This window comes from Hypanus sabinus, chromosome 12 (assembly GCF_030144855.1).
Source record: "Hypanus sabinus isolate sHypSab1 chromosome 12, sHypSab1.hap1, whole genome shotgun sequence".
NCBI classification, from domain to species: Eukaryota; Metazoa; Chordata; class Chondrichthyes; order Myliobatiformes; family Dasyatidae; genus Hypanus; species Hypanus sabinus.
The window spans coordinates 37,095,936-37,116,671 of record NC_082717.1 but is presented as its reverse complement, the minus strand read 5'-3'; the positions used below and the strand labels follow the sequence as shown (position 1 = coordinate 37,116,671).

Genomic DNA, 20,736 nt, shown 5'->3' with positions numbered 1-20,736 from the left:
CAGTTAATCTATCTCAATCCTGTACGCCTCCTAATCACTACCTGAAGTTCTGCAGTGTCATTGGCAAGTCGTAGATGGTGTTTAAGGAAGTCAAGGATCTAGTTGCAGAGGGAGGTACTGAGGTCCCAGATTTGGATCTTGTTGATTAGTACTGAGGGTATGATGTTGAACAGTGATTTGTATTCAAAAACTGGCATACTGAATTAGGTATTGCTTTTGTCCTAAGGTTGGCATCAGAATAGCTTTCATGGGGGGAAACCTTCACAAGGCTTCAGGCCTTGATGGTGTACCTAGTACAGCACTGAAAATCTGTGCCAACCAACTGGCTGGAGTGTTCAAGGACATCTTTGATCTCTCATTACTGCATTTGGAATTTCTCATCTGCTTAAATAGGTGACAATCATACCAGTGCCAAAAAAGTACACAGTGAGCTGCCTCAATGACTCTCACCCAGTGGTACTCACATCTACTGTAATGAGGTGCTTTGGGAGGATCGTCATGGCCAGAATCAACTCCAGCCTAAGCAAGGACCTGGACTCACTGCAATTTGTCTGTCACTATCAATGGGTCTACAGGAGTTAAAATCTCACTGGTTCCTCACGGTACCGCACTTTCTCTGAAATTGTAACATTTTATTCTGCATTCTGTTGTAATTTTACATTGTATATCTCAATGGTCTGTTGTCATGGATTGATCTGTATGAATGATTTGCATTACAAGTTTTTCACCTTATCTCAGTACATGTAGCAATAATAAACCAATTTCCCAAATCACAAAGTCAGCTATCTTTGTATTACCTGAAAATTTACTCACTAATCCCAGCACATTTCATCAAAAACATTTAAATAAATGGCAAACAACAGTGGGCCCAGTACAGAAGCCTGCCAAACATTCAGAGCAGGACATACTACCTCAACCCTCTGCCTACTTGTAGTCAAGCTAAGTTTGGATCTAATCAGTCAAGTCACCATAAATCCGATGCATACTAATTATCTGGGTGAGCCTCCAATGGAGTCCCTTGTTGAATGCCTTACTAAAATCCACATGTACAACATCTACAGCTCTACCTTCATCAATCACCTTTATCACCTTCTTGAAAAACCCAACCAGATTAATCAAATGTGACCTGCCCCCCCAAAGCCATGCTGACTGTTCCTAATTAGACCATGTTTCTCTAAGTGCTCATAAATCCTATCCCTAAAGATCTTGTCTCTTAATGTTGATGTAAGACTCATCAGTCTATAATTTGTTAGATTACACCTAATTTCCTTCTTGAACAAAAGAACAACATTCATTAACCACCAGTCTTCGGCACCATACTTGCACCTAATGAAAATGCAACGATCTTGTTCAAAGCTTCAGCAATCTCTTGCTTCTTAATAACGTGGGAACTTATCCATCTTAATGCTAGACAATTTTTGATAAGTTGCCTTGTAACAGGTGTGCTAGCAAAGGTAAGACATGCATAAAAGGGACATTAATGGCATGGATTTGAAGTTGGCTAAGTAACAAAGCATAATGTTTAATAGTTGCTTTTTAGACTGGAGGAAAGTGAGAAGTTATACTTCTTCGGGATTGATGCAGGGCTATTGCTTTTTTATATATATATATATATATATATATATATACATACATATATTAGTGACCTATGCTTGGAGATGCAAGCCACAATTTTTAAATTTGTGGATGACTTAAAACTTGGCTGTATTGTGAACCATGAAAAGGATAATGATAAATTGTTGGAACATCTAAGCAGGCTGTGAGAAAGGGCAGGTGAGGTTTAACAATGCCTTAGTCCTCAGAAATGGCAGTAATGACCTTCCGGCTGATGAAGTTTAATGAGATGAAGTTTAATATAGAGAATTGTGAGGTGATTTTGCAAGGAAGAACAAAGGGAGACAATGTAGAATAAATGGTACAGATCCAAAAGGAGGTGTGGGGCAAGAGGGATCAGGGTGGGGGGTTATGAGCATAACAACGTGGATAGAGAAAGTGGTTAATAAGGCATGCACACCTGTGTTTTGTTAATAGAGGCTAGACTATAAAAGTAGGGAAGTCATGCTGAACTTTCAGCAAATATTGATCTGGTCTCAGCTGGATTATAATGTTCATTTCTGCTTGTCATATTATAGGAACGATGTGAAAGTGCTGGAGAAGGTACAAAAAGAATTTATGTGACTAGTTCCTGGGATGAAGGACTACAAGGATAGATTATGAAGGCTTGTAACTACTTTCATGAGAGAAGTCCAAGGGGCTATTTGAGAGAAATACATAAAACGATGATGTTCTGTACAGAATGGTTTGTGGGAGACTGTTTCAGTCAATGGAGGCAACAAAAGTGTAAAATAAAGGGAAAGAGGAAAAAGTAATGTGAGGAAAAGCTTTTTAATGCAAAGTTGTTGAACCCTGGAATGCCCTGCCTGCAGGTGTGGTAGAAGCAGCTTTCTTTGTGGTCTTCAAGAGAGAATTGGATTAAATATATGGTAAGAAAAAAACTGCAAGGAAGTATTGAAGAGGCTAGGGTGTGGAACTAGCGAGTTGTGCTGGTACATAGTCATTACAGATTCAGTGTCCAGGCTGAATGGCCATCTCCAGTTTTAACCTTTCTGTAATTCTGAGACATAAAACAAATGATGGTCATTTGTAATACATGATTGTTAACTTCACCTCAGCTACCACTGTTGGTAGATTGAATTAAAGAATGATAAGTACATGTATTACCAAAGTATGTATAAATTGTACAACTTTGAGATTCGTCTGCTTACAGGCAACCAAAGAGCAAGAAACCGGAAAGAACCTAGTTTAAAAGAAAGACCAATACCCAAAACACAGAGAGAGAGAAAAACCACACACACAAATTGTGCAAACAATAAAAGCAAGCAACAGCATTCAGAATGACAGTAAGTCCACAGCCCCAAAGTGCATAGCCTCAACCTCAGGTCGTCACATAGTGGAGCAAATCGTAGCCAAGCTCCCCGACACAAAGTCTGGAGCAACTGCAGCAGGACATAGCCTCAGCCTTAGCACCACGGAGAGCAGAGTAAACGTCATGGAGCAGCAAGTGAACCCAGTGCGACTCCCACCTCCAGTTCTGACACCTAGCCTTTTCAGCCCACCTAGCCCGGCATTTAAATTGTTGAAACACCAGCTTGCACCTCCTCCCCCTCCCACCCTGCACTAGGACCTGGGCCCCACCGCATTGATACGTTCTGGAACTGGACCTCGACACCTCGTTCTGACCCATGGCCAACCTTTCCAAACGTGGCCGGTGCTTAGATCAATCCAACCTCACACTCGGCTTAGCTATGTTAGTGAAATTAAATGAAAAAGAATATATATATCTTGCTCTTATTTTTAAGTTGCACAGATTTGTTCTAAATAATAAAACCTATTCTAATATTCTGTATATTTAGTTTTACTTTGCAATCTATGCAAAGAGCAAATTTAACCAAATAAAATGCAAAGATTGGCAGAAAAGTTCATTCAGATTTGATTTTTCTCAAAACATATTTGATTGTAAGCAGTTGATCGTAACCTTCGCGGTAATTTTGCATCTCGATATATCACTTTTGAATTTGCTGAAAACCCTTTGCACTGTAGGTTCTGTGCAGCAATGCCGCTAGCCCAAACTGAGAAACCCTCCTACACTGGTGAAGATATATTGATTATATTCTTTCATTATTTTGGTAGGTGAATCAGATTCCAGAGATCAATCGAAGATGGAAGTTAAGGTTTGGGATCCTGACAACCCTTTGAGTGATCGACAAATAGATCAGTTCCTGGTAGTTGCACGGTGAGTTCAGGAAGTAAAGTGTGTTGTATTTGTACTGTTAGTTAATAAAACACTGAAATATGCTCTTTGATTCAATACAAACGCAAATGAATTAGATTAGAGTGAATTTATACAACATGGATAAATGCAAAGGAGTGCACGTTAGGAAGTTGGTTGCATGGCTTCTGAAAATAACAATTAGACTGAAAGAGATCCAAAGGACTTATACACATGAAATTCAACATGTACAGTCACTAAAGCATAACAATAGCAAAGCAAATAATTATGCTTTAGTAAGTCTGTCCCCAAGGAGATATAAATTATAATACACTTTGTTGCAGAACTTTGGTGGTTTGTTTTTGTGGTATAATGACTCAGAGTAAACTGTTAACAAGGATTAGTTAGAAGAGAGGATCTACATTTTCCATTAGGTTTATCTTGCAATAAAAGATATTACATGTGATTTCATGAAATATACAGCGCAGCTACATACCATTTGGCTCAATCAATTTGATGGTATTTGACTCTCCTCCCATCCTAGCCAGTTAAAATCTACCAGTTCTGTTCTCCTGTACTTATCATTTCATTCCATTAACTGCATCATTTTTCTTGTTTTGACCACATAATTTAATCAGAGTTCTCACTCAGTGGCTTAGCATTAAATTCCCTGTTTTTTTACGATCATTTTATATGGAGGAGCCCTCACCCACTCTACCCATTCCATGGGTAATGATGCAGAATTCACAAATCACTACCCAAAAATCACTTACCAAAAAATTGACATCCAGAATAAAATTAGTACTCCTGGAATTCATGTGGGGGGAGAAAGTAAATAAATGCAAGCCTTTTATTCAACTCCCATTTCTTGATGCATGCGCAGACAATGCAGATCATATTTAGGAATACAATGGATTCCAGTTAATTAGGGCAACTACTTTCTTGGGATAACTCTTAAAGAACAAAACTAGTTGAGAAAACATCCAGAACTCCCTTTTTTTATTTGGGACAGGGGACTATGCCAAACAATTTCTAACTTATCACCATTTGTGTATACTTCTGTGTGTAGCTGTTGGACACTACACTGTACTAAGAGCAAACAGTTTTTAAATAGGGTCAGTTGTGTATGTTTCTGTTCAACCCAGTGATTTATGTCACTGACAGTTGTATAAACACAAGAGTAATGAGACCTGGACTAGAACATGGATCTATGGTGCTGGAACCATATTAGAGGCTTGGTTGAGAGAACAGCAGGATTGCATTTAAGAGATTCAGATGTTCCTGGATTCAGGTGATAGAGAGATGTAAAAAGTTGGGGGAGTTATACTACAGATTAGGGAATATGTCACTTAGAGATGACATCCAGGAAGGCACAAACACTGAGAATAAATGAGTACAGTTCAAGAATAAAAAAGGAGCTGTCACCATGTTGGGTTATGCTATGCGCCCCCAATAACTAGTAGGAGATATAGAAACACTAATGTAAGCTGATTATGCAAAGATGTAAAAGCAACGGGGTAGTTGTCGTGGATGACTATAATTTATGTAGTATTGACTGGTGTACCCCTTGGTGCCAGAGGGGGCAGAATTTGTTAGGTGCCTTCCGAGTTTTTCTTAATGTTGTATGTTGATAGTCCAACCAGTGAAGAGTCCTTGTAGCATGAAATGAGCCTGGCCAGGTGATCAGTGTTTTAGTGGGAGAGCATTTTGGAAACAGTGATCACCACTCCATAATTTCTCAGATCATGGGTAATGATAAGATTGGACCTCTGTGGGGAAAGTGATAAATTAGGAAAAGGCTAATTAGGTCAGTATTAGCCAGCAGCTTGGGAAAGTAGATTAGGATGAGCTATTTATCAAGTCCACATCTGATAGATGGAGTCCTTTAAAGGCGATCTGGTTAGATTTCAGGACCACTTTTTTCTGTGAGAAATAAAGACTGGCAAGGTTCGTGAATCTTGAATGATGAGTGATTTTGCAAATTTAATGAGAAAGCATTTATTAGGTTTAAGAGCTTAACTCAGACAAGTTGTTTGAGGATCACAATGGAAGCAAGAGAAGTTGAACAGGAAATCAGGAGGGCTAAAGAGCCTTGAAATGTCTTATGTGGGTAGGATTGACGAGATCCCAAGGCATTTTAAAAAAGCAAGAGAAACTATAAAGATGGTTGGACCGTTTAAGGACAAAGGAGGAAATTTATGTCTGGAGCCAGTAGAAGTTGGTTAGGTGCAAAATGAACACTCTGGATCTATATTCACCAGGGTGAATGAAATAGAGGAGAACAGATCAGAGAGGTATTAATAGCAGTTAGGAGGAGGTATTGGGACTCTTGAACAGCCTTGAAGTTGATGAGGCCCAGGACCTGATGTGATCTATCCCAGGTTATAGAAGGAGGCAAGAGAGAAGATTGCTGGGGCTTTGGCAGAGATCTTTGTATTCTTTTTAGCTACAGATATGATCCCTAAAAACTGAAGAATAGCCACTGTTTTCCTCTGTATAAGAAGAGCAATAGAGATCAACCAGGGAACTATAGGCTGGTGAATCTTACTTCAGTGGTAGGGAAATGACTGGAAATGATTCTTGGGGAGAGGATCCACTACCATCCTGAAAAGGAGTGGCATTTTAGGGATAGTCAGCATGGCATTGTGCTGTGGAGGTCATGACTTCAGTAAAGCTTTTGCCAAGGTCCAAGGCTGGTTCAGAAGATCAAGATATGGTAGATTTTATTCAAAACTGGCTGATGATAGAAAGTAGAGAGTAGTGGTGGAGGGTCTTATTCTGACTGGAGGCCTGTGACCAGTAGTGTGATGTAAGGATCAGTGCTGGATTGTCTGTTTGTGATGTGTGTAAACAATTTGAATGAAAGATGGTCTGATTGGAAAATCGGCAAATGACCCAAAAACTGGCAAGGGGGTTGAGTATAGTGAGGTAGACAGTCAAAGAATTCAGCAGGGTGTAGGCCTATTGGTAATGAGAGTGAGAAATGACAGAAGCAGTGTAATCTGGACAAGTGAGATATTTGCATATTGGCTGATCAAATGTAAGAACAATGTATACAGTAAATGGCAGGACCCTCAAGAGAATTGGTCCATGACCATGACGGATCTTCAGGTCCATGACCATAGCTTCTTGAAATTGACTAATAGGGTGGTAATGGAGGCTTATAGCACACTTGCTGTCACCAGGATATTAGAGTCTGGATTTAAGAGTATTAACTATTATGACAGGTAATGAATATTTGGATTGTTTTCTCTGAGCTGTCAGAGGCTGAGGGGTAACCTGATTGAAGTGTATTATGAAAGACATAGATCGGGGAGATAGTCTTTCTCTCAGGGTGGAAATGTCAAATACTTGAGTGTATAGTTCTAAGATGAAAAGGGGATATACAAAGCAAATTTTTTTGCACAGAGTGGGAGGTGCCCAGAATGTACTGCCAGGGAAAGTTATGGAAACAAGATATAATAATGTAGGTTTAAGAGGCATTTTGACAGACACGTGGACAGGGAGAAAATGAAGACAAACGGGCAGATGGGGTTAGTTTAAAAATGTCTTGGCTGGCATAGACATATGGGCTGAAGGGCCCATTCCTGTGCTGTATCGTTCCATTTTATCTTAATGGCTGTAACTTTGCGGTCGTGATATACCCTTTTAAATTGTTTTTGCAACCTTTGAAATGCTTCTATATCCTTATTGTAATATTGACAATAGGATTCTAGAGAGTACTTTTAAATGTTGTCCAACCAAGTTTCAGTGCAAATTTAATATAAATTTGATGCTTTCAGATCTATATTGTGCTTACCTTATTTATGGGCTTATTCATCTTTTTTTTTCTGATCTATCTGCTTTTTTAACCATTTAGGTTCTTATTTTCTGATTAATACATGACCTATTTTTTTAACCAATATCACTCCAGATACCTGTGTTAAAATTAATTTGTCAATCACACTTCCATTTTTAGTTTTTTTTATTGCACTTTGTTCAGCCTTCCCCTGTTTGATGTGCAGTGCAAAGTCTAATTTGTTAATATAAATTTTAAACAACCCTGGTCACTGCCACTTTTCATTCCAAAATTCTTCCTTCCACTTCCCGTATTACTGACTAATAACCTTCTATTCTACTCTTCCTCGATGGGTCAACGTACACTTGCTGTTGCTTTCACCTCAAGGAACAAGGGATGACAAGCATAACAAAATAGAAAATTGCTACTTACATACTCATCCACAAATTTCAAACTATCCTGTCTACCTAAGAGTCTCTTTAAATACCTCTATTATATTTGCTCCACTGCTATCCCTCGGAGCACATTCCAGCACACACTGCTCTCTGTGTAACAAAAAGACTTGCTCCACACATCTCATTGGAACTTAACCCCTCTTACTTAAAATGTATGCTGTCTAATATTGTCTATCTATGGTTTCATGATCTTATAAACTTCTATCAGGACTCTCCTCAGCCTCTGCCACTCCAGAGCAACCAAGTCCGGTTTGTCCAGCACATGCTACAATCCAAGCAGTTTGCTCGTCTACACACTCTCCAAAGCAATCCATGTACTTGTCCAAGTGCCTCTTAAATTCTGTCATTGTACCTGCCTCAACTACTTCTCTGGCAGCTCACTCGAAGTTTTTACTATCCTTTGTATAAAGAAGTTACTTCTTAGGTCTCTTAAACATTTCCTCTCTTGTATCTGTCCTCTAGTTTTGAAATCCCCTTCCTGGGGAAATGACTGTCCATTTCCCTCATGATTTTATACACACTTTCAGGGTCACCTGTCATTCTCCTATGTTCCAAAGAAGTAAGATGCACTGTGGCCAAACATTCCCTATGATTCAGGCCGTCTACTTGAGGCAGCATCCTTGTAAGACTTTCCTGCACTCACTCCAGCTTGATAAAGACTTTCCTATAGCAGGCTGACAGAACTGTATGTGTAGTTTCACCAGCAGCTCGTATAACTGCAACATAATTTCCCTACTCTTAAAATTGATGCCCTGAATGATGTAGGCCAGCATGCTAAATCCTTTTCTCACTCCCCGCCGCCACCTACTTGTGTGGCACTTCAGAGAACCGTGCACTTGTTCTCCCACGTCTCTTTGTTCCACAACACTCATCTGTGCTCTGTCATTCACTGTATAGGTTCGGTCCTGGTCTGAATGTCCCAAAAGCATATCTTCACACTTATTGAAGTTGAAATCCATATCCATCAGCATTGTAGAATGATCTTCACTGAAAATTTGATTTATTTTGCCTTTTCTGGTGTTCTCCAAGACCATTTTGGGTAGATGGTATTTTTTAGTTGTCAGGAAGGGTAATTTGTTGCATGCATTTTGTCTGGTCTGCCTCAAAAAACCACAATGATGAAGCTGAACGTTGGCCAAAATATACACAAGTAGTCACTCCTTTGGTGTTTTCACAGGCATCAGACACCCTGCAGTGATGTCACACCCAATCAATCATAATCGAAGGTTTGCATTCCCATGATATCTAGAACTGGATAATAATGGGTAATTACACAGTAGGGGGAGCTCCAAGATTATTCCCATCCTTCACAATGGCAGGTCCAGATAAAGACAAGGCTACAGCTTTTCCAACCATGAGCAATGGGAGTGTGGCAAAGATGATCCCATTGTGCTTCCTTCTGAGAATTCCCAGAACTTTCTAAGAAGGGTTCTGACCAGGTGTATTCTCCACTTCTCGTAAACCAATTTTCAAAGGCGGTCCTCAGATCATGAAACAAAATATGCAAAAAGGCTTGACATCTGCAAAACTTTTAATAAAGGTGTTTTTAGAATGTCACTTTCAATCAGACACTAAAATTGCTTTAGTTTTCACTTTTGAGAACTAGTGTTTTGAGGAAAAATTTCTGTCCCAAATAGTGTGGATTATTATGATCCTTTGATTGTTATGCAAAAGACAATTCTGATGTGGCAGTCATTAAGTGCTTTCTCTAAAGGGTTGTCTTCTGATCTGTACCGGCACCTGAGCTTGTCATGTATCCCATTTTATTTCATGGCCACAAAATAACCAGGGAAAGGTTCAAAATACATTTATTATCAAAGTGTATCCTAGTGGTCACCAACCTTTTTAAGCCCAAGATCCCCTACCTCGGCCTTAATGAAAGGCAAGACCGACCCCAGATCAATTAGTTCCACGCATGCGCACCGGGGCAGAAAACACCAGAAGTAAAACCCCGCAACCCGGAAGTAGAAATAATGTATAAACACCAGGAGTACTTGCCCTTTTTTGCACCGCGGACCGGTTTAATATTGACAATATTCTTGCGGACTGGGGGGGGGGGGGGGGGGGGATGTTAATCAGGACCGGACTACAACGATACTTGAAGCAGGTTCCTTGTGGCCAGTCTATTCCGCAATTTAGTTTTCGCGGCTGTCGGCACTTAGCTTCTGTCCTGCTTGCTTATGTTTTTTCCGGTGGAAAAACTCAATGGGTTTGTCTTTAAGTGCAGGGTGCTTGGACTCAGGGTACCAAAGCAGTTTTGAGGGCTTCATTTTCTCATTAGATAGCTTCCCACCCGCCCGCCACCAGATGCCTTGGCCAGGTGCGGCTGTTCCCATGCCAGGGCCGCGGCAGTCGCAGTCTGGAGAGAGCGACTGACATAGCGAAGAGTGTCATGCAACAGGGCATGTGCCTGCCCCCCTTGTAGGATCTATCGGCCGACAAAAGTTTGTTTCAGTAGATCGCAGCGAGGTAGCTGCTCTGCTACTTATGAAGCCCTGAGCCCGAATTAGGTCGTCTGCGAATATTTTAGAGTTGGGTTCGCCACGAACATTCGGTGTGCTAAGCAGGTTTAGAGTTGGCACCCATCTGTCCGCACTCCAGTCGGGTAGCAACGGCAGTTCCTGCCAGCCGCGCGAGGCCTACCAGTGATCCCTGGTGCGAAGATTTCACTGTGTTTAGGCAACTGATGACCTCACGTGGATTCAGGTTCAACAGTGGGCGTGATAGGGAATGTGGAAAGGTGCAGCTGACTCATATCATTTCCTCGTGGCCCCAGTGGTTGGGGACCAGTGAAGTACACTGTGTGGTGCGCGGGAGCTACACGCATGCGCACTGGGCAGAAAGAATGGAGCTAAAACCCCGCAATCCAGAAACAATCCCTCAACAGTATTTGTGTATTTATTTTCCATTTTTTTCGGGATCTACTGGGAAAGTCTCAAAGATCCACCAGTCATTCGAGATTGACGGGTTGGCGACCACTAATGTATACCATGTACAATCTTTAGATTTGTTTTCTTGCAGGCAGCCACGTAACAAAGATGAACAACAGAACCCTCTAAAAGTCACACACACATCCTCTAACATCAAAGACATATGCTCGATCCAGGTCTCATAGTCCACCTCCCTGTCCGGAGTAGGCTTGGCTCTGGAGAACACCCCCAGCTTCAGCCGTGGCCTCTCGGCCACTCCCACCAGGGAGTTAAGTGCGGCTGCCAGCTCCGAGGCTTCCCCCCCTACCTGGGGGGCAGTGCCTAGTCACGCCTCCCTCCTCCCACCTCCCTTTACTAGAGCTGGGCAGCTCTCTGGGGTCCACCTCTAGCTCTAGCTCCTCCTCCGGTGTCTCCTCATCCTCATCCTCAGAGAGAGTGTGGAGCCCCCACGGCCCTGCCCCCCCCAGAACACTGACCGTTGCTGGCAGTTCCAACGTCATGACGTCAGCACTCGTACGAACCAACACCCAACTAGACTCCACCTCTTTACCACACCATCTAGCTACCAAATCTACCTGCCCAATACCTTTTACCAAATTTAACCCCCGCACTAACATGTCACCCGAAACTTGAAAATCCACTCCGCTCACTACACAGGCATACTGCACTGGTACATCTTCCAACTCGCACCAGTTAACAAACTTATCCCTGTCCATCTCTGCACTGCTACCGGCGCGATTCCACAGCCCCTGACAATCCAATCCCGGACGAGCCCCCACAAATGTAACACTTACTCAACAGGCTGGTCTATGTCTAGGGGAAAAGGAGATCCAGCCACTCACCAACCCCACCATTCGTGCACGCAGAGGCTGTGGGAATCAAGGTTATGCCGCGCGTACACACACAATATCAAACTCACACCAGATACCGTTACGGAATACACTTTAAAGAGTTTACTAAAACTAAAAGAGTACTAGACAATACAATATATATGAAAGAAAAGGAAAAGCAAAAGGCACCAAACTTATCAAAGTCCAAACCACTTCATACACAACCACTGGAGCTCAATCACTGAAGTCTTCTGGCCACCATTCGACCCCCTCCGAACTCCTCGACTCGCAGCTCAGGACCATCCGAAGTGGTCAACCAAACACATCTATCTTCGTCTCCTCTCCTCGGGGTACCTCCTGGCCTCGGACCCCTGCTTGAGGTCTGTTCCTCGCCCAGTTTACAGTCTCACATCCTCTCTCTCTCACCCCCTCGCGCCAATCTCCCAAAAGCCTGCCAACAGTAGTTTACAGACTCAGAAGAAAGAACAACATTAATCCCAATTGATTAACAAAGGAATACAATTCTTCTTATCAGTAAACTTTAACCCAAACAAGCTTCCAGCACTCTCTCGCAACAAAAAAACATTTCTACTTTTAACAAAACAAAAAAGCCATTCTGAGTAACATACACAGTAACAATGAAAAAGAAGATACCCCCTTTACTCAGTGAAAAAGTAAATAGCACCCAGAACATGAACCACAGAGTCCCCAAAAGTGAGTCCACAGCCACGGAGACAGTTCAGCCCTGCAGCCAGACCAGAATCCCAATGGCTGCAGGCCACAGCCACAGGGCCAGTTCAGCATTGAGGCAAGTAAAGCCTCTTGGAGTTCTGAGGTAAACACCAGTTCATCCTTCACACGTGGCCTTAATGACTTGATCTTTTTAATCTGGCTTGGCTCTTAAATCAGCTAAATATTGGTTCGTTTTCCACTCTCGGGGCGCAGGCTCCGCCACTTAGATCTGATCTGAAGTTTCAATGTAGTCCCAAACCTGACTGCCCCAGCAATATCTGCCACAGCATTCTCGAGAGTACAGTTTGTTGAATTCTTCAGGCTATGGACCTTAGCCTTGCAATTCACAACACTTAAGTGCACATCTCGATGAAGATTGAGCTCCTACCACCTTTCAGACAGTACAGCAATCAAAAGGGCAAAATCTATAACCTCAACTCCTAAAGCAATCCAATCAGTCACTTTAAATTTATGTTTCTGTTAAGGAAAATAACTCCTCCTTTGGGTTCTTCGATTCTGTACACCCATAATTAAGCAGCCTTCTCTATACCTCTACACTAATATATTCCTGCCATTTGTAGACAATGCCTGAAACTCGGCTTTATTCACTTATAATTTTAATTGTCATCTTTTGTGTATACCTGGCTGGTTGCTTACTACTGGATTGTAAAGGTTTTTAAAAAAGTGTTATGATTATTGCAAATTCATTTCCAGTTATATATAGAAGAATAAGTCCCATGTACAGTTCTGATTTTATCAGTTAGAAGAGGACTGCCCATGGAATAGGCGCAAGTAGAGCTCTAACTCCTGTGAACTGACTGGTGGTTAACTTATTAGAGAGATTACATATTTTAGCTGATTGCTGTTTATTCTCTTGGGAAGAGAAGTTAATGCTTTTTCCACATGTGTTGAGATTATCTCACAATTTTTTTACAGTAAAGCGCAAAAACAGTGCTTGTCCATGTTGACCATCAAGAACCTAATTCCGTAATCCTAATTAATTTTCCCCAGAAATCCATCAATTGCCTATCCCACCACCCTATTCTACCACTGAACAAGAACACAATAATAATCTTCATTCCAGTTAGTGAATGCTTCTCCTTTTTCTAGAACTCCCCAGGCTACCTTCTGTCCTTTTATCATTTTATCAGTTTATTGCTGCTGATGCAATATTGACAGTCTGAATTTTTCCAAGACCATCTCTTGCTCTTATTATCCCCTTCTGAATACCCATTAAGTAGCAGAAGTAATTAATGAATACTTTGCTTCAGTATTCACCAGGGAAAAGGACTCAGCAATTGTGGGATTGACTTAGAGTGGACTGAAATGCTTGAGCATATAGACATTAAGAAAGAGGATGTACTGGAGCTTTTGAAAAGCATTAAGTTAGTTAAGTTGCCAGGACTGGACAAGATATACCCCAGGCTACTGTGGGAGAATGCTGAGCCTCTAGTGATGATCTTTGTATCAGCAATAGGGATGGGAGAAGTACTGGAGGATTGGGAGGTTGCAAATGTTGTTCCCTTGTTCAAGAAAGAGAGTAGAGATACCCAGGAAATTATAGACCAGTGGTGGACAAGTTGTTAGAGAAGATCCCGAGTGGGAGAATTTATAAACATTTGGAGAGACATAATCTGATTAGGGATAGTCAGCATGGCTTTGTCAAGGGCAGGTCGTGTCTTACAAGCCTGATTAAATTCTTTGGGGATGTAACAAAACACATTGATGAAGGTAGAGCAATGGATGTTGTGTATATGGATTTCAGTATGGCATTTGATAAGGTTTCCACGCAAGGCTCCTTCAGAAAGTAAGGAGGTATGGGATCCGAGGAAACTTAGCTTTGTGCATCCAGAATTCGTTCGCCCACAGAAGGCAAAGGGTGGCTGTAGATGGTTCATGTTCTGCATGGGGATCGGTGACCCAGTGGTGTTCCGCAGGGATCTGTTTTTTTATAAATGACCTTGGTGAAAAAGTGGAAAGGTGAGTTAGTATGTTTGCTGATGACAAAGGTCATGGGGGGTTGTGCAAAGTCTGGAGGGTTGTCAGAGGGACTGATAGAATGCAGAACTGGGCTGAGAAGTGGTAGATGGGGTTCAGCCCAGATAAGTGTGAAGTGGTTCATTTTGGTAGGTCAAATTTGAAAGCAGAATATAGTATTAATGGTAGGACCCTTGCCAGTGTAGAGAATCAGAGAGATCTTGGGGTCAGTGTCCATAAAACACTCAAAGGTGCTGTGCTGGTTGACAGTGTTATTAAAAAGGCATATGGTGTGTTGGTATTCAACAACCATGGAATTGTGTTCAAGAGCCATGAGATAATGTTACAGCTATATAAGACCTTGGTCAGACCCCACTTGGAGTACTGTGTTCAGTTCTGGTAACTCAGTACAGGAAGGATATGGATACCATAGAGAGAGTGCAAAGGAGATTTACAAGGATGTTGCCTGGATTGGAGAGCGTGCCTTGTGAGAATAACCATATAAAAATCACAATAACAATAATAGGTTGAGTGAAGTTGGCCTTTTCTCCTTGGAGCAACAGAGGACAAGTGACCTGATAGAGGTGTATAAGATGATGAGAGGGATTGATCGTGTGGATAGCCAGAGGCTTTTTCCCAGGGCTGAATTGGCTAACACAAGGGGATGTAGTTTTAAGGTACTTGGAAGGAGGTGCAGAGGTTATGTCAGGAGAAGGTTTTTCACACAGAGAGTGGTGGGTTTATGGAATGCACTGTCAGTGATGGTGGTGGAGGCAGATACAATAGGCTCTTTTAAGAGACTCTTAGATAGGTATACAGAGCTTAAGAAAATAGAGGGGTTAGCGGTAGGGTAATTCTCGGCAGTTTCTAGAGTAGGCTACATGGTTGGCACAGCATTGTGGGCCAAGGAGCCTGTAGTGTAGTGTAGATTTCTATGTTCTATGAACCTTCAGCACCCCACTCTTATTGTCCCAATTCCAATATTTCTGTCCAATCTTTTGACAAGGTAGTGATGAGGTTATTTAGCCAGCTGATCTCTTATTTTCCATTCAGGACACCTAAATCAGCTTTGCATGAGGTCGACCTCTTCACATATTCTTTTGAACCATGATCCCTACACTGAGCATCAAGCCATTGTCTTCCTGACTGTATTCCCTCAAGAGATCTTCCCAACACAGCTTCCAGTCTCTGCTCTGTTGTACCTCTTCCTATGACAAGCCTTCCCTTCTCAGTGTTGCTGAGATATGTTCGGTCTCCTTAACCTGCGTCTTCTCTGTACCATTCACACATTTCTGAGCCGTTTCCTGCTCTTGTGACAGAATAACTGTTTATAGAGAAATAAAACTTCCACAAAATCCATAAAATTTTTAAGAACCTAGAAAGATTTTTTTGAATAAGCTACTTCTGTTCTGCGATACAAAAATAGAGCATGATATTGAGCATGGAAAAAAAATTACTTAGCTGCATCAAAGAAGTTAAAATAAAGCAGGCAGTTTATGTAAAATATCCTTGCAGCAATGGACTTTGCAGAATAGCAGAGGACATCCTGAATGATAAAGGTCTTAACCTGTATGCAAATGTCATTGCCATGCACAAGAAACAGAAGGCAAGTCAGTGACAAATGGCAATTTTTTCCTGGCATAAACAATTAATTCAGTTAAAGGTTGTATATACTTTTGACCTTGCTCTTGGATGGCTGATTAATTTAAATCTTGCTGTGCAAGCAGAGTGGGATGTACATTTCTTATAGTGTTTCCTTCTCTAACTTAACTAACCAGCAAACACATACAGCATGAATTTAAATATGGGGTGTTTAAAAATAGTTATTAATTCATACTTGATGGAAAATTGAATATGTCCTGAAATTCAATTTCAAAGCATGCAGTAGATGCTCCTTACGTTGGTCCTATTAAAGATTTATTCTGCGTCATGTGACACTCACATTATAAAAATGTGTATTTGATTTATAATGGAACAGTGAGAAATTATTAAAAAAACACTTATATTTTACCGTAACTTAGTTTATAGTTTTGATGCTTCGCACCACTGGGAAATCAGCCAAAGCTACAAACTTGAACAACTGCTTGTCTTCCCTGGTCTCTTTGTAGCAGAGCTAACCCAGGTATACTGGTTATAAGTTTACACATTTTATGCATTTATGAGTTATTTGTTCCAAGAACGGCCAAAACGTGTCCTCCTGATGTAGCCAGTGGGGAAAGTAGTTAAAAATCACAGTGATTTTGAGATGTACTATTGATTTTCACCAAGTCCATTGCTCTGAAAGACTTTTTCCAGCAGGCTGTAATTTTCCTCCATTTTTGATACATGACACTGAGCTTTCTGAGAGGGTGGTCAAATGTAATTTGGAAGAAAATCATTTTCTGTCCAGGATACCAACATCCAGCAACTTGATTGCAAGCCACTAACCTTAAGTGTCTTACTTGCCCTGCTCTCCTCCCATCACCCCTCCTCTTAAGTAATCCATTCCACCTCTCCAATCACTGGAAATTCACAATAAAAGTGTATTAATAGTCAAGTGACTTAATTCTGGTACTTCAGCTTCTCATTGCAGATCCGGTATGTCTGTGCACAACTGGGGACACCAAATGCTAGATGGTGATTTAAGGATTTAGTGTACCCCATTTTAAACCTGTCTCCTTTCTGAACTATTTTAAAAAAGGGATTGATTAAGTGCAATGAAAAATTATTTGTTGACTACATTTGAATGTCAAAGTGAGCTATTGAGTACAAATACAGGGAGTATGTTTGACTTCTACAAGCACTCTAAAGGACCACAGCTGACGTATTGCGTTCAGCTTTGGTCACCGCAATTTAGGAAAGGTGTGGAAGTGCAAGAGAGGATTCACTAGAACGTTCCCCAGGATGAGGGATTTCAGCAATAAAGTTAAGTTGGAGAAGTCAGTGTTCTTTGGCCTGAAGCACTGAGGAATGACAGGTGGTTTAATAGAACTGTACAAGTGGTTTAGGTAGGGTAAAAAGGGGAAAGATATTTTCTTTACCAGTATATTACTCTAAGAACCAGAACACAAATTCAGAATTTTGGGTGATTGATTCAAGAAGATGTAGAGAAAATCAGGGTCTGCAATTCACTGACCATTAGGGTAGCAGAAATAGAATCAATTAACACCAGAAAAAGACATTGGATAATGACCCAAGAGTAATTTCTAGATCTGCAGGATAAAAGCTACGGGCCTAAACTATAGCAGTCTACGATTCTGGGAGAAGAGTCATGTTGTTATGTATCAAGATGGTGGTGTATCCAGTCACAATGGCCACTCCAGCTCCAACTAATGGTGTAATTGTTCATCCTTTACATCTTTTAAATGGTGCTCTTCTGGAGTATATTTTAATATTTGTTAATTTATTTGTGGGTATGTTATCTTCTGTTGTGTGTCAGTTATATATACTGTATTGTGCCACTTGGTCCAGAGGAACACCTTGTCATTTGGCAGTATACATGTATATGGTTGAATGACAATAAACTTGAAGTTGACTTGATCAGTATATATGGAAAAAGATCTAGCACAGGAAGGAGATAGACTCTTACATTTTGAAGTTGTTTGTTGGGTGTAAGGTATAGAATTGGCTCAAATCACCGCATTTCTTGATTAAACAATGAACAAGTAGCAACCACAACAAACTGTTTCCGTGTAATAATGCACAGTTTAGGACAGTACAGTACAGGCCCTTCAACTAATGATGTTGTGCCAACTTTTTAAATTATTATGTTTAGTTCTGGTCACCTCACTACAGGAAGGATGTAGAAACTATAGAAAGGGTGCAGAGGAGATTTACAAGGATGTTACCTGGATTGGAGAGCGTGCCTTATGAGAATAGGTTGAGTGAACCCTGCCTTTTCTCCTTGGAGTGGCAGAGGATGAGGTGACCTGATAGAGCTGTATAAGATGGTAAGAATCATTGATCATGTGGATAACTAAAGGCTTTTTTCCCGGACTGAAATGGCTAGCACGAGGGGGCATAGCTTTAAGGTGCTGGAAGTAGGTGCAGAGGAGATGTCAGGAGTAGGTTTTTCACACAGAGTGGTGGGTGTGTGGAATGCACTGCTGGCAGCAATGGTGGAGGCGGATACAATAGGGTCTTTTAAGATACTCTTAGATAGGTACATGAAGCTTAGAAAAATAGAAGGTAACTCTAGGCAGTTTCTAGAGCAGGCTACATGATCAGCACAACATTGTGGGCCAAAGGGCCTGTAATGCCTGGTAGATTTCTATGTTCCATGTTCTGTATACCCCAAGATCAAATCTAACTGTTCTTTCCCACATATTTCTCCATTTTTCTTTCATCCATGTGCCTATCTAAGAGTTGCATAAATGTTCCTAATGTATCTGCCTCTACCACCACTCCTGGCAGCTCGTTCTATGCACCTACCACTCTCTCTGATCTAAAAAAATCTGCCTCAGACATCCATCCCTAACCCTTCCCTCATTCCCCTCCTGTTATTCTGCTTCCTATTAGACATTTACCCTCAGAGGGAAAAAGTCTCTGGCTGACTCTCTATTTATGCCTCTTATCATCTTATACACCTATTCCAAGCCACCTGTGATCATCCCTCATTTCTCATTTCAGAGCAAAGAGCCTTAGCTTCCTCAAGCTATTGTTATAATGCATCCTCTCTAATTCAGGCAGCATCCTGATAAATCTCTTCTGCACTGTCTAGAGCTTCCACATATTTTCTATTATTAGAGGTCCAGAACTGACCTCTGTGTGGTCAAAGTAATGTTTTATAGAACTTTTACATTAGCTCACAACTCTTGAACTTAATCCCTTGGTTAATGAAGGCCAACACACCATACACCTTCGTCCCCAACCTATCAACTTGCTCAACAAATTTAAGGGCTCTATGGATGTGGAGTCCAAAATCCATCTGTTCTTTCACACTGCTAAGAATCCTGCCATTAACCCTGTACTCTATCATCAAGTTTAACCTTCCAAAATGTATCACTTCATACTTGCCTGATTTACTCCATCTGCCATTTCTCAGTCCAACTCTGCATTCTGTCAACAACCTACAACAACCTATCTACAACACCAGCGGCTTTTGTGCCATCTGTAAACTTACTAACCCACCTTTCCACTTCCTAATTTGTAAAAATAACAAAGAACAAAGTTCCCAGAACAGCTTGTTGCACAATTACCACTCTTTACCCTCTGTGACAAACCAATTTTGAAATCATGTCTCCTGACTTTCTAAATGAGACTACCATGAGGAACATTGTCTAATGCCTTAAATAAAATCCATATGTATTAAGTTCACTACATTAATTTGGTTTGTGACTTAATCAAATATTTCAGTCAGTGTCATATGGCAGGACCTGCTCCTCACAAAGCCATGCTGCCTATCCCTAATCAGACTGTGATTCTCCAAATGCTCATGAATCCTGTTTCCAAGAATCCTCTCCAATAGTTTGCCCATCACTGATGTGAGACTGGTCCATGATCCCATGGATTATCACTATTGCCTTTCTTGAACAAAGGAATAACATTTTCGACCCTCCAAGCATCTGGTACTACTCCTGTGGCCGGGAGGGCACAAAGATCATTGCCAAAGGTGCAGCAACCTCTTCCCTCACTCTCTGTAACAGCCTGAGATATATCTGGTCCAGCCCTGGATTTATCTGTCCTAATGTTTTTCAAAAGTTTCTGCACATCCTCTTTCTTAACGTTGGCATATTCAGGCCTATCAGCCTGTACTATGCTGATCTCACATTCATCATGGCTCTCTTACTGGTGAATACTAAAGCAAAGCATTAATTAAGAACTTCCCCCATCTCCTCCGACTCCAAGCACATGTTTCCTCTTTTAACTCTGTTTAGTCCTATCCTGACTATACTCATCCCCCTGTTCCTCATGTATGTGTAAAACACCTTAGAATTTTCTTTATTCCTTCTCACCAAGGCCTTCTCATGTTCCCTTCTGACTCTCCTAAATCCATTCTTAAGCTCTGACCTGGCTACTTTGTACTCAAGACCCCTGTCCAATCATTGTTTTCTAAACCTTAAATATGCTTCTTTCTCCCTTCTAACTAGATGTTCTGCATCTCTTATCAACCATGTTTCCTTCACCCCACCATCCTTATCTTTCCTTAACAGGACAAACCTATACAGATCCCAATGTGCGTGTTCCATAAACAACCTTTATATTTCCATTGTGCATTTTCCTATCTGTTCCCAATTTATGCTCCCAAGTTGCTACTTCATAGGGTCAAATTTCATCCTCCCCCAAT

At 41.2% G+C, this 20,736-nt stretch overlaps 1 protein-coding gene across 5 annotated transcripts in view; it reads left to right on the top strand.

The window, feature by feature from the left end:
- The window catches only part of mta3 (metastasis associated 1 family, member 3), a 192,208-nt gene that overhangs the window by 85,348 nt on the left and 86,124 nt on the right, over positions 1–20,736 (top strand). For all 5 annotated transcript variants that reach the window (XM_059985759.1, XM_059985758.1, XM_059985761.1 and 2 more), the window contains exon 7: positions 3,691–3,793. In XM_059985759.1, coding sequence (XP_059841742.1) covers positions 3,691–3,793 — 103 coding nt within the window. The remainder of the gene's footprint in view (positions 1–3,690; positions 3,794–20,736) is intronic.